This window comes from Littorina saxatilis, linkage group LG2, assembly GCF_037325665.1.
Source record: "Littorina saxatilis isolate snail1 linkage group LG2, US_GU_Lsax_2.0, whole genome shotgun sequence".
Lineage (NCBI taxonomy): Eukaryota > Metazoa > Mollusca > Gastropoda > Littorinimorpha > Littorinidae > Littorina > Littorina saxatilis.
Genome location: NC_090246.1, coordinates 37,990,922 through 38,006,151, shown reverse-complemented (window position 1 = coordinate 38,006,151; position 15,230 = coordinate 37,990,922). Strand labels below are relative to the sequence as shown.

At 41.8% G+C, this 15,230-nt stretch overlaps 2 protein-coding genes across 6 annotated transcripts in view; one reads left to right on the top strand and one right to left on the bottom strand.

Moving 5' to 3' along the window:
* The window catches only part of LOC138958929 (lysosomal alpha-glucosidase-like), a 49,642-nt gene extending 38,650 nt beyond the window's left edge, over positions 1–10,992 (top strand). For all 5 annotated transcript variants that reach the window (XM_070330268.1, XM_070330271.1, XM_070330267.1 and 2 more), the window contains exons 14-19: positions 4,379–4,454; positions 4,783–4,967; positions 5,607–5,695; positions 6,534–6,583; positions 7,311–7,457; positions 9,209–10,992. In XM_070330268.1, coding sequence (XP_070186369.1) covers positions 4,379–4,454; positions 4,783–4,967; positions 5,607–5,695; positions 6,534–6,583; positions 7,311–7,457; positions 9,209–9,286 — 625 coding nt within the window. In that variant the 3' untranslated portion in view covers positions 9,287–10,992. The remainder of the gene's footprint in view (positions 1–4,378; positions 4,455–4,782; positions 4,968–5,606; positions 5,696–6,533; positions 6,584–7,310; positions 7,458–9,208) is intronic.
* A 738-nt stretch (positions 10,993–11,730) lies between these two features.
* On the bottom strand, positions 11,731–15,230 carry LOC138952878 (uncharacterized). The gene is made up of 3 exons (XM_070324631.1): positions 14,501–15,230; positions 13,559–13,791; positions 11,731–12,032 (listed from the first exon to the last, which is right to left on the bottom strand). Exons 1-3 carry the CDS (start codon positions 14,626–14,628, stop codon positions 11,731–11,733), a joined length of 663 nt encoding a protein of 220 aa, XP_070180732.1. The 5' UTR covers positions 14,629–15,230.

Below are 15,230 nucleotides of genomic sequence, written 5' to 3'. Positions count from 1 at the left end.
TAGGTGGTGCTCTGTAAGCGTACATAAGACGTGAAAGCATTTGACGCCCATCTACCTGCATGGCGTATTTGAGCGTCTGATGCCCCTTGTGATGCTAGATGCGTTGCCCCTCCTATCCTGAAACTGTGTGTGTTGTAGCGGGCTTGTGGATAGCCACAAAATTGCAGAGCACATTTCAATTCTGCACAAAATTGAGAGCGAAGTACTGGTGTACCTGCACTTGACAAAAAAAGAGAACCAGTTCTGGCCCCTCGTACACGCAAATAATTTTTCATCATAGCTACCGCGCAAATGTGTTCATTCGAACACGCCTTCACGGTAAGCTGAGACGTTGCCCCTGTGCTATGTTTGTATTTGCGAAAGGTTATTGTTAAGGAGTCAACCTCAACATAGACATCTTCTTGTTGTAAAGTGTTAGGCGAACTTGTCATTTCTCCTACTCTGAGAAGCGCATGAAACGCTAACGTGCACATGGCCTTGAAACGGGTTTGAGCATACAAATTGCCCATTGTTTTCTGACTAGCTCCTACTACCTTGTCTAAAATGTGCAAAGTAATAGGAAGCCTTGCATCTGCCGGATTGCTCAATCTTTTGCAGCCTTGCAACATTTTACGTACAAAAAGGGAGTCAGCAGGATCGTCTGCCCCTACTACTTTGTGGACAAAACTTATTGCGGAAACAGCCGATGTAATAGAACTAGAGGCATACTTGCGCTCATGCATGAACGCCACAAATCGGATCAAAACAATTTTTGCAGAAGGCAATTCAAACGTTATTTCGTGTAACCGGTGAAATTCCATAAAAAACTTCCATGTGCGGTGATACGCTTGCCGAGTGGAATTGCTTATAGAAGAATATAACAGAGAGTGAGCTGTCTCATCTAGATGAGAGCAACTGGTAGAGGGGGAATCGGCACTGCTCCCCCGACTGCCCAAGAACACAGGGTCTTGAACCGCTCCATCTGTCAGGTCATGGATCAGGCTGGCGGCTGCGGTGCTTTGACCGGGTGCCTCGTGTCTGCCATTGGTCTCCTGCGGGACGGCTGATCTGCTGGGCTGAGGTAGCTCATGTCTGAGTGTCGGCGCAGCAACAGACTCCTGCCGGGCCCTTTCCCTCAACCCGGCATTTTCCCGCTGGAGGGAGAGGATGGCGGACTCCGCGCGTGTCTGGAACGCCTCCTGCCGCTCTCCCATGCGTCGCATTTCAGCCAGGAGCATGGCCAGGTCTGGTGCTGGCTGTACCGCTTCTTGTATCGGTGTAGATGTGGATGCGGCAGTCGAAGCCCTTTGTCGGCTTTGTTTGCCCCCAGCTGCTCTGGTGACCTCCGACACCCTCAGGGAAGCTGCCCTCTTGGGAGGCATGATGCTGTACAAACAGATATCAATACTGTGAGAATATCGTCGTGACCATTAAAATTGTTCCCCCATGAAATCTTCGTAATTTGATGAAGGAATTTTAGTATCGCACCGATTAACATCAGAACCCGAAACTGGGTGCGTCTTCCTGTAAAACAAAAATTTTTTTTACAGCATGAAACTGCGCTACACCGAGGAAAATTCACAATTAACAATAACAGCACATATTACTAATAATGATGGAGCCCAAGTACCTCCAGTACATCATGTCGGCCAAGTATCTGAACCAATATATTTTTACCAACCATCTTCACAGCACTGGGACGTCAGCGTTGCTCTTACAGGAGTAGAAGCCTACATCATACACATACACCTGCATCAACCCAGTGACACAAAATACCCCTGCATCAACCCAGTGATACAAAATACACCTGCATCATCCCAGTTACACAACATACACCTGCATCATCTCAGTGACCCAAAATACCCCTGCATCATCCCAGTGACCCAAAATACACCTGCATCATCCCAGTGACACAACATACACCTGCACCATCCCAGTGACACAACATACACCTGCATTATCCCAGTGACACAAAATACACCTGCATCATCTCAGTGACGCAAAATTACAGGCCTGCATCAACCCAGTGACCCAACGTACACCTGTATCAACCCAGTGATACAAAATACACCTGTATCATCCCAGTGACACAATACACTTGCATCAACCCATGACACAAAATACACCTGCATCATCCCAGTGACACAAAATGCACCTGCATCAGCCCAGTGACATAACGTACACTTGTATGAACCCAGTGATACAAAATACACCTGCTCTCCCCGCCTCTGAAAAACCAAATACAATTCACTTTCTCAGGAAGATTCGACTGTGAGTGACAGCCTTTCTGAGGGATTTATACATTGTGAACTGGCCTGAAGGTGCAAGGTGAAACCCCATCTGCAAAAAAAATTGGCTTGCAGCTGTTGATACTTGGCTGCATTCTCATCTGGGAAGGAAATAAAATCATGTTCCCAAAACAAAACATTCGGAAGCAATGCAGCTCCCTGCCGAAGCAAACGGTTTACCTCCCTTGCACTGGCATTGTACCTGCGATCGAACCTGTACGTTTTGGATGGAAAGCGGGGCATGAGCTGGCACAAAATCACGTTCGGCACCCCAATTCTGATTCCTTGAATCACTGGCACAAAGGCCAGAATCTGAGAGGAAATCTCCTCTGCTGAACATTCAGAGGAAATGTCGTTCCAGAGACACAATCTACACCTGCATCATCCCAGTGACACAACCTACACCTGCATCATCCCAGTGACACAACCTACACTTGCATCATCCCAGTGACACAACCTACACTTGCATCATCCCAGTGACACAACCTACACCTGCATCATCCCAGTGACACAACCTACACTTGCATCATCCCAGTGACACAACCTACACCTGCATCATCCCAGTGACACAACCTACACTTGCATCATCTCAGTGACACAACCTACACTTGCATCATCCCAGTGACACAACCTACACCTGCATCATCCCAGTGACACAACCTACACTTGCATCATCCCAGTGACACAACCTACACTTGCATCATCCCAGTGACACAACCTACACTTGCATCATCCCAGTGACACAACCTACACTTGCATCATCCCAGTGACACAACCTACACCTGCATCATCCCAGTGACACAACCTACACTTGCATCATCCCAGTGACACAACCTACACTTGCATCATCCCAGTGACACAACCTACACTTGCATCATCCCAGTGACACAACCTACACTTGCATCATCCCAGTGACACAACCTACACTTGCATCATCCCAGTGACACAACCTACACCTGCATCATCCCAGTGACACAACCTACACTTGCATCATCCCAGTGACACAACCTACACTTGCATCATCCCAGTGACACAACCTACACTTGCATCATCCCAGTGACACAACCTACACCTGCATCATCCCAGTGACACAACCTACACTTGCATCATCCCAATGACACAACCTACACTTGCATCATCCCAGTGACACAAAAAACACCTGCATCATCTCAGTGACACAAAATACACCTGCATCATCCCAGTGACACAACATACACCTGTATCAACCCAGTGATACAAAATACACCTGCATCATCCTAGTGACACAACATACACTTGCATTATCCTAGTGACACAACATACACTTGCATCATCCCAGTGACACAAAATACACCTGCATCCTCTCAGAGACACAAAATACATCTGCATCATCCCAGACTCTGACACCAAATACAATTCACTGTCTCTTGCATCATCCCAGTGACACAACCTACACCTGCATCATCCCAGTGACACAACATACACTTGCATCATCCCAGTGACACAACCTACACTTGCATCATCCCAGTGACACAACCTACACTTGCATCATCCCAGTGACACAACCTACACCTGCATCATCCCAGTGACACAACCTACACTTGCATCATCCCAATGACACAACCTACACTTGCATCATCCCAGTGACACAAGTTTATTTTACAAAAATGTAATAACAGAAAAATCAAAGACTTCTAAGGGAGGGGGTCTTTAGTGTGTGTGTTTGTGGGGGGGGGGGGGGCGTTGTCTTGCTGTACTTTGCAGGTAACTAATGTTCCTTCTAAGATGCATTTTGTAAAATCAGCGCTCTTAATAGTTATAGAAGCAGCATTGAGAAGCATAAACATTTATGAATATTTTTTTTTTAAATATTGAATGAAATTTGCAGAAAAAATTTGTGAGACTGGATTCAACGGTTGTGATATGACAGGTATACTTAAAAAAATAAAGTCATGGAATAATGGTCAAAACATTGATGAGCAATTTCCAAATATTCATAAGAATTCACCGTCATTTGGTGGCTTTATGTACATTTATGGGTCAGGTAAGCTTTAACTTTTTATGATGTCATTTTGTGATTTTTGTAATCTTGTCTGTAAAAGTATCTCTGATCTGCTTCCTCGTTTCTTTAGGTTCCCGAACACAGAGAGCATTGACAAGCAGTTTATGTGGGGAGATGCCATTCTTGTTTCACCGGTGCTTGAAGAGGTAAGTGTTATGACAACGCCATCAATTATGTGAATAGTATCGACATAGAAAAATATGTTACCATAGTCAAGCTACCTTTGTGCGATATTTTTTATTTTTTAAGATCCAGACTGCTCTTGAGGATAAGGAGACAAAAACAGATAGAAAAGAATGTAACCAAATTTTTTTTTTTTTAAATAATCTAAAAAAACAATAACAAGAATCCAAACAAAAGACTTGAATTTGTGCGGAGTTTGTCTGTCTGCTTGTCTACCCTGCATGTCTGAGCTGGATGACTTTCTTTGCTGATTACAATATGTTGAACACTTGTTTTCTTTCTTTTTCCCAGGGGGCCGTGAAAGTAGACGCCTATTTTCCCAAAGCCGTGTGGTATGACTTGAACAAAGCGACAAAACTGGAAACAGCAGGGGAGGAAACTCTGGTTCTGGATGCTCCCATCGACACCATCAACGTCCACATCCGCGGTGGATCCATCATCCCTCGACTTCCACCTGCTGTAACCACCAATGAAATGTAAGATTTTGCTATTAGCCTGTGGCATGAAAAGTAACTCTGTCAATTTCAAACTTGAAAGAATCATAGCAAAGAAACTACTGCACGTTTTCCAAAATTATAAATGCTCAAACAGAGCAGGATTTAGCCAGTAAAATGGAAACAGATAATAGATATGTGTAATACTAGGTATCACTGTGTACAGTGGGTGTTTCCGGGATCTGCAATTGGGAGCTTGAGCAGGTGGTATTGGGTGCTTGGGGGAAAAGAGTTAGCTTGAAAAAATTTTAATGTGCAGATTCTTTTTTGCTTGTTTTTTGTTTTGTATCTTTGTTCTAGAAGTGAACGTACACTTTTGTTTGCACATATTGTCATGCCACTTTTCAAACGCCTGTTTGTAAACTCTGTTCATACTTACTCAGCAGGTTAAATTGTGTTTTATACTAACTCTGTAAAGTGGTTGTAAATAACTTTTCATGGCAACAGATTTGCTTCTGTGGGCTTTGCACCTTTGGTATGAGATTTAATCTGCAATGATAAAATGATCAGTATCTATAGATGTGTGATTCCAGAAGGATTTATTGATGAGTCTTGTTCTTCCATGATCACTTATATATATATATTTATAGATGAGTGATTTTTAATACTGTTGTGTTTCAGGCGTACAAAGCCCTTCTTCCTGCAAGTTGCGCCTGACATTGAGACAAAGGCTCAGGGTTTGCTCTACTGGGACGACGGAGAAGTTCTGGGTAGGTTGTTGATGGTAGTTAGTCTGAAGGAACTCAGGGTTTTCAGGCAAACAGAGCCTTAAAACAAAGGAGAGACATTCTGTGTGCATCTCTTTTATTAAACAGAAAAACATCCTTACAAAAGCTAATAAAATAGCATTAGAGAGACAACTTAACGATTTTGATAAACAGCTTATTCATGAAGCAAATAAAGCAAATAAAGCAAAAAGCGCTCAAATCCGTTCTCGAGAAAAGTTTATAGCAGAGGGAGAGAAAAATACCAGATAAATGGTACATGTATGGTCACAGGGACGTCATCACTTAACGTGATTTCAAACTCACAAGAGGCTGGCCAAAACGTCTAGGTTGTTTGAAAACCAGTCATGCATTAGCTGTGAGTGATCAGACAGCGATTACAGACTCACTGTTACGGCTTTTCACACCAAACGCGAGCCCAAAAATGGCTTTTATAAGCGGGATGGTGGCTTTATAAAGCGGGTGATTTTAAGCATAAAACATAAGGAAAAATCCGTGCAGTCAGAGATTGGCCTCAAAAAGCGGGTGGCTTTATTAAACATGGCCTTATTAAGTTGATTCTACTGTGTCAGTATTTGTCTTTAGTTGTATCGATGATCATCATCAATTCAGGATACCTTCTCCACTGTAATCCCCATGGTTTATAGACTAGTGTGGAACTTTTTGAGAATTTGGTGTACCGATGTGCATTTTTCATTTTTTGGTCAATGCATATGCATTCATGAAGATTGTTTTTTTCTGTATTATAAAGTTTTATTGTGTTTACCTTTTTATTCCTGTTTGCAGAAGCTTCAATTTCTTTGTTTCTTTTTTCTGTTTGCAGACCCAGTGGAAACTAACAAGTACTCGCTGATTAATTTCACTCTGAATGATGTGAGTAAACTAATCTTGTCATTAAGTCTTGAATTTGCTCTAATATTTGTACCTAAAGATCGTGAAAACAATTAGAAGTGCTTTGTCTGATGCAAGACCTGCACCCAGCTTCAGTCCTGATGGTTTTAATAGTTATTATCTGATTTAAGATACTTCAGAATCAAAAACACTTGTCTTATCTGTGTTTGTTTGTGTGTGTGTGTGTGCATGCGTGCGTGTGTGTGTGTGCATGCGTGCGTGTGTGTGTGTGTGTGCCTCCTCAATGTGTGCATGTATGTGTGTTTTTGTTGTGTTTTGTGTTTGTTGTTGACAGTTTCTTTCTTACTTTTTATCCTATTTGTTTCTTTGTTTCTTTCTTTGCAAACTGAACAATCTTAACATAACTCTATAGTGGTACCTGTCATGTGAAGACCTTTCAACAAGAGGACACCTGCCAATAAAAGACAGGATTTGATGTCAAGTGATTGTGAACCTGACATAATTATCACTCTTGTAAAAGGACACCTGTATTATATGGACATCTATACCTGGTGACAGGGATGCCCTGACATCACAGGTACCAGCACTTGCTGTTGTGTCGGTATCATTTTCAACTGCCTGAAATGGAGACAGTTGCACGAGCATGTGCACATATACACATAGCTTTCTCTTTCAAGGAAGCATTACCATGAGAGTAACAAGTTCGCGCTTTCTCTTTCTACATTTGTTACCTTGTTTTTTTTCCCAGACAACCCTGTCCTCACAAGTGCAGGCGGCCAACTTTCCAGGAATGAAACTGGACTCGGTTCAAGTGTTTGGCATCAACATCAAACCAACGTCTGTGATGCTGAATGGCAAGACGCCTGTCAAGTTCGCCTATGAAGACTCACCAAAGGTGAGCTTTGACAGCATTTTTGACCATCTGGTTGATTTTGCTTTTAATTGAATTAAACCTGTAGTTGTCAAAGATTTTTAGTTGTGTTCCTGTTATGGATTACAGTGGAACCTGGGATGGTAGTAACGGTTGTTATGGAGAGGTGGTTGCTAGGGCTGTTTTGACTGTACTTGGTTGGTTGGGATGATGGTTGTTATTGTTGCTTTCTCAGTATGTGTGTGTGGAGGCGGAAGGGGGAGAGGGACATCTCTGTAAACAGGGGAGGTTGTTGTGGGGTCGGAGTGTTATCTTTTGTTTAGTTCAACTTTGTACATTCATTTTTTTTATATAGTGGTTCTGTTGTCAGGTTTGATCGATGGACAATGGTGAAATTTACTAAGGGCAGATTTTTTGTGATAATAGCTATTATAATTCAGAACTTCTGCCACATGTGACTTTCAAAATGATTTATCCTTTTTTGTTTTGAATACTCTAGGCAGTTTGATAATAAGGAGAGGGCTTAGCTAGTTTTGCTGTGTAGATATGTTACACACTGCACAGTATGCATGTAGTGTACTAGATGAATACCCGCTTCGCCGGGTAGCCGGCTTCGCCGGGAAGAAGTACTTAGAGCCGTACGCCGGCTTCGCCGGGTCCGAACAATGGACCCGCCAAGCTTAGGTCCCTCCCAGATTCGTGGAATGGGAACAGCACGAAAATGATTCAGTGGCCATAATGCCATTCCTGACCATATCGAGTCCCATCCTTGTCGACGAATGTAACCGTGTTAATCACCTTTGGAGGCGAATTCCACTCAAACAGGATTGAGCAATTTAGAGCTTATCTGTAAGCCCTTTTGAACTGTTATGGCTTTTCAAAGGAAGGCCAGTACATACAAATACACAAAAGCCGCCAGACCACATCACAAACAGAACTGAACAATCCCCAGGTGTTGCTCACATAGAGAGACACACACACACACACACACAAACACAGAGAAGCCGTATCTATAGAGAGATAGATGACAGTGTAGTTTTCGCGTGGCTATAAATTGATTCGACCTTTGCACTTTTACAGTGAGGATAATTTACGGGTCCAATTTACTTTCTGGACACTGCGGTGACCTTCTAAAAATAGTAACAGAACGCCGGGAATATCCGAAGATGCCCCCTCATACTATAGTGCACCATACGAAGGAAGGGAGGTAAACGCTGAAAACATGGAGAAGATAAGGAAGAGTTACTTATAATGGTGAAATGAACACAAAAACCAAAATCAGTTCAGCGCTGCGCGCTGAGAGCACGTGTTGAAATATCTCATCGATGATATTGTGTCCGGGGTGTAGCTGAATACGGTGTCCAAATTTGAAAAAGATCCACCGAGAACTTTGGCGTTGTGATGTGGTGTAGCGGCTTTGGTGTGTCGGTATGGGGGCCCGGGTAGCTGAGGTGGAACCAAAATAGCTGAGGTGGAACCAAAATCGGTTCAGCGCTGCGCGCTGAGAGCACGTGTTGAAATATCTCATCGATGAGGTTGTGTCCGGGGTCTCTCTGAATAAGCCCACCAAATTTGAAGCAGATCCATCGAGAACTTTGGCCGTGCATCGCGAAGACACAGACACAAGTCGTATATATATATAGATGACATACATTATACATGTGGTTACAATTAATACACACGATGGTCATCGTTTGGCTTCCATACATGGTTGTGTGTTTTATTGTTGTTGTTTCTTCAAGACAAGTGAAAAAGGAATGTTGTACTTGTTGCAGGTGCTGTCATTCCTGGAGCTGAACATTGACCTTCTGACGGCCTTCACTATCACCTGGCAGTATCACGAAGCCACATGAGCGTACAACGTGTACCATGACATGTGGAACATTTTAATTATATCACTCACACTGCACATTAATTCCTCATCATCAAGAAAAAAAGTTCCAAAAATGGTGATAAAGATGTAGCTATATTTTACACCTATATTTTATCTTTTTGTGTGATTTATAGCCATTTTTTTCTCTTTTTAATTACATTGTTGAATGTCTACACTCACTTTAATTAGAGCAATGATTCGTGTGTTTGGATACCAGTGGTACATCTGTATTTGTATGAGAAGGGAAGGAACACATCACTTTGCTGCTGATCAGAGTATGTGTACTTTGAAAGCATGTGGTGTTTCTTTCCCCCTTCCCCTAGCAGTCTTTTGTGATTCTGTTTGGTACCAAAAAAGCTTTATTTTGAATATGACACAGGGTTCCTATTGTGCAATTCGCAAAAGGGAGAGTTATTTTGTTTTTCTCTCACTATATCTCTATCTCTTTCTTGTTTTTATTCCCTTGAAAAATGTTTTGTATCATTGATTGGTCGGAAGATTGGTAGAAACTACAAACAATTGAATGTGTGCCATATTTCTAGTTCTTCTGGGACGGGTGTATCGACATGATAAATGAATGAAAATGTTTGTTGACATTTGTACTAAAAACTACAACTGATAGATGTTTGTGGAAAATGTGATTGAAGAGCAGTGCCTTTGAGCATATGTCGATATTCAAACATTCCTTTGTGGTGAACAAAATGCTCTCTGATAAGAAAAATACATTGACATGTCAATGTATGATCTTTGTTAAAGATCTATATATCCTTTTGATAAAAAGTCTCATTCCTTTTACTCCTCCTTTCTTCTTGTTGGTTATTATGGTAGTCTTATTCAATTTGAAGGAGGCAGGATATACAGCAAAAGAACAGACTACTTATTCTTGCATAATATACACTGTATTTGATATTTATTTACAAGGCATTTTAATCCCAATGCCTACTATGTTTTAAATCTTGAGTCTGGCTCCAGGAGCAAGGTACACTTGTTGACTATCCACAACATGAGAGAGCATCACAGACTTATCCCTGTTAGTACAAAGAATAATCTGGAGCCAACTTATTGTGAACACATGAATAGGGATATGTAAGTTACAGTGAACAAATCTATAATTTCCAAATCATTTACTGTGGTGTTTGATATATAAAGAAAAACTTAACACTGTTACGCCAGAAGCTCACAATCTGTTATTTTTATCAACGAGATACACACGTAGCAGGTCACAGCTTCCATCTTGGCGACCTTAGCATGGAAAAAACAACTTAATGGCTGCAGTATCGGATTCTGGGTTGATGATATCTTGAAAACAACTTGCTGTCCGTGTATCACACAGCTGAAAAACAACAGATTTCCACAGTGTTGGATTATGGTTTCATGACATCATGTGAAAGCAACGGATACGGGTATTTCATTTTATGTATGGTGATTAAACTGCATACAGCTATGGCGAGATTTTCATGGAGGGTAAGCATTAAGAAAAGATGTAACAAAGCTTTCGTTGACAATCACTTTGGTGAAAACTTCACCATGTCCATTTTAAGTATGAATTAATTTGCCTTGCTGACAAACTATGTCTTGTATACTGTTATCTGACTATGACTACATGCGTTTTAAGCTGAGTGATCAAAAATGAATTGTGTGTTTCTTATTTTTTTGGCTTGAAAAACTTACTATTGCACAGCGGTATGGATTTGTGTCAGTGTTTGTTTTCTGGATTGTTTTGTGTGTTTTTTGTAAATTCTCTAGAAAAAAAATTGTGCTGTTTTTTTGTGTTGGTTTAACAAATATTCCTTATCCTCTTCTTCACATGTAAACGCTCATTTACTCAAACATACATGTACATCAAATGGCAACCTGCATTGTTGCAGTATAATCATCTGTCTTTATTTTTAAAAAGTATCAAACACATCTGAACAAGCTTTCTACAGTATAGGAGATATAGTTGATATCAGACTGCAGAAGATAGCCCAGAATTGCAAGGTCATACAGACACAAGAACGTGCGGTATTAATTAATTAGTATTTCGACTTCTTCAAGTCAAAACCATGTTTATCCATTTAGGATGCAGGCTACACGAACACGTTGGACCCATCATTTTGTATGGTTGTGTTCGTAGAACTTAGAAGCATGCTAAGAACGCGCAGAAACAATCATTGTCTATGGGTGTGTTTGTATCCGGTATAAGCACACCCCAAACCGAAGGGTCATACAGGTGCAATCGCGACCAGTTGTGATGACGTTTAGCCGTTCATGACGTACACTTTCGAACCATAATTTTCTATGGTTGTGTTCGTGGAAAGTAGAAGCCTGCTAAGACTCAAGAGTCCCTGGTTCATGAAGGCGTAAAAACAATCATTCTCTATTTAAACACACCCCAAAACCCTAGGGTCATACAGGTGCAATCGCGACCAGTTATGATGACGTTTAGCCGTTCATGACGTACACTTTCGAACCATCATTCTTTATGGTTGTGATTGCCGTAGAAGGTAGAAGCATGCCAAGGAGTCCCGGCTCAAAAGCACGCAGAAACTTGCACCTCTGGGCGGACTTGTTGAAGACAAATCCTTCACAGATGTTTCTGGACTCGAGACACCGCATGGCACATTCATAGTGACGTCGGACGGGCACCTTGTCATTCAAGGCAGCATCGGTGACGAAACCAAAGCCGCTGAGAACGGAGTTGAGGTTTGAGCTTGTTACCTGCTGGAATCTTGCTGCACTGATGTCTGCAAAGCAAACAAGTCGCGTAAGGCGAAAATACAACATTTAGTCAAGTAGCTGTCGAACTCACAGAATGAAACTGAACGCAACGCAACGCAGCAAGACCGTATACTCGTAGCATCGTCACTCCACCGCCCGTGGCAAAGGCAGTGCCAGTGGAATTGACAAGAAGAGCGGGGTATTCGTTGCACTGAGAAGGATAGCACGCTTTTCTGTACCTCTCTTCGTTTTAACTTTCTGAGCGTGTTTTGAATCCAAACATATCATATCTATATGTTTTTGGAATCAGGAACCGACAAGGAATAAGATGAAAGTGTTTTTAAATTGATTTCGAAAAAAAAATTTTGATAATAATTTTTATATATTTAATTTTCAGAGCTTGTTGTTAATCCAAATATAACATATTTATATGTTTTTGGAATCCAAAAATGATGGAGAATAAGATGAACGTAAATTTGGATCGTTTTATAAAAAAAATATTTTTTTTACAATTTTCAGATTTTTAATGACCAAAGTCATTAATTAATTTTTAAGCCACCAAGCTGAAATGCAATACCGAAGTCCGGGCTTCGTCGAAGATTACTTGACCAAAATTTCAACCAATTTGGTTGAAAAATGAGGGCGTGACAGTGCCGCCTCAACTTTCACGAAAAGCCGGATATGACGTCATCAAAGACATTTATCAAAAAATGAAAAAAACGTCTGAGGATATCATACCCAGGAAATCTCATGTCAAATTTCATAAAGATCGGCCCAGTAGTTTAGTCTGAATCGCTCTACACACACACACGCACAGACAGACACACACACACACACACACACACACACGCACATACACCACGACCCTCGTCTCGATTCCCCCCTCTATGTTAAAACATTTAGTCAAAACTTGACTAAATGTAAAAACAAACAAACAAACAAACAACAACAACAAAAACAATTAGGAATGGACCGAAATCAAACGATGGCATTGCGCAGTGTATAATTGGCATGCTGTACAGGTGAAACCTCAAGAAAGAAAGGAAAACGTACACGTTTTTTGAAAGACATAATTTATGTACACTTCAGTGAAATTTCTTGCAAACGGGCTTGTTACAGGTACATGGCTACCTTCCCCTGCTGACCATCGTATATGTTTCCATGCATCCATCCAGGCTTTTACAAGGAATAAGAGTATCATTTCAGTAAGACACACACTAACATATTTTGTTTGTTATTTCTGGCCTTTGGCTTAGCACTCCTTGCATTTATAAAAAATAAAGCACTTTTAAAAAGGTCGTATCCTGACTTAGACGCACTCACGTACATATAACTCAGACACGCACAAACGCACGCACTGACGCACACACACACACACACACACACTGACACACACACACACACACCGGCACACACACACACCGGCACACACACACACACACACACAAGTTAAGTGGACGCTTGCTTGCGCTTGCAAACATGCACACACACACACACACACACACACACACACACACACACACACACACACTTTGACACAGATTGAACTTACCTTTATGCCACAGTTCGCAAACGTACTGGAAAGTCGGCGGAAGCAGGAGACCGTAACACTTCTTGTTCCTCTGACTTTTGTCTCCGGTCAGTTTCTGGGTGGCGCAATTTTTGTCACCACTCAAATCGGGCAGACCAGGTGACCAGTCAATGTTAGTCATCTTGGCACCAAACGCTCCACGCCAGTCGTTTAATTTGAGAAGGTCGTTGGATGCAGTCCATATTTCGTCATTCCTTGCAGCCAAAGGGACAAAAAAAAGAGTTCAAGAAATATTGTCTGCGGGGTGTAAACGGTGCTTGAAAAAAGGTTCTGTGAGTTTTGAGCCTGATAATGGTGCAGTCGAACCTGCCCTGGTGACCACCTCCCGATAACGCCACCTGTCCATCTCGACCACGCCAAACAACCCCCTGGGGAGTCTGTTTTTATATTATTCACCTTTCTATAGCGATCACCTGTCTGTAAAGACCACTTCTGGTTGGTCCCTTGGATGTTCGTTACAGACGAGTTCGACTGTGTATTCAACAGGGACTCGATGTCGTTTGGCGTCGGCATTGGGCAAAACCCCGAAACTGATTGAAATTGACTTATGGCAATTTAGCTGTCATTTCAGCAGAGCTTCCGAACTTTATAGTCACGGCAGGGAAAAGATGAGGCCAAGGACTGCTTCATACTTTGGAAAAATGCCGAACATTTTATTGGCCATTTATTTGCCTACTGGGTTCTGAAAGCCGCCGCCCCCCCCCCCCCCCCCCCCCCTCTTTATCCGACAAATTTACCTTTATTTTGTCTAGGTGAGACCCAAAATACCCCTTTCAAAGGCTAAATTTCAATAGAATCACCCCCCCCCCCCTCCCCCCACGCCTGGTCAGCCCTTGTACCCCTGCCTCAGTTTGGAAGCCCCTGCCGCTCATAGTCGAGCAAGGGCAACACAAATTGGCTTACGTCAAGAGTCCTGCGTCCTTGATGTTGACGAGGAAGTCAACCATGTAAGGAGAGTCCACGTGCACGAGGCTGCTGGAGAGTGCGTTGCACGTGTCTCGTGCGCTAAACCACGATTTCCGTGACGTCATGGCTTTCACACAGGATCTGTGATGAGGGTTGAACACCCAGCCACTAGCACAGCTGTTGTTGCTGCTGACAGCAGTGACACAAATGACTGGAAAACAACAAAGCTGGTTCGTTAGATATATGTTCACTTTAAATTGAAGTGTTCCACTTTTGAACACACTTTCTGTAACCAGTGTGTTCAAATGAACACTAGTGCACACGATAGTTTACGCGGAAAGTAGTGTTCAAAATTAAACATGATCAGATCATTCCAGACTAGGTTGTACCCACAAAAAGAAAATGTGATCCAGTTATTTCATGCCACTGCTGAGACACTAGCAATTACTAGAGTGTAATGAAAAAAATAAACTATCAGTGAATCAACAGAAAAATTAACAAACAAATGCATATGTAAATGGATAAATAACAAGTAAATATAAACGTAAACAAACAAACAAATTAATGAACAAACAAATACAAAGTGAAATGAAAAAATGAATACAATTTTACTGCAAGTATCGGTATGAGCAGGAGTTATGTTGCTGCAGTTGTTGTTTTCTATTTCAGTGTTTGCAAAGTTGATGTTAGCTTTTAGCCTTATTATAAAAAATTAGTGCTTTGTACT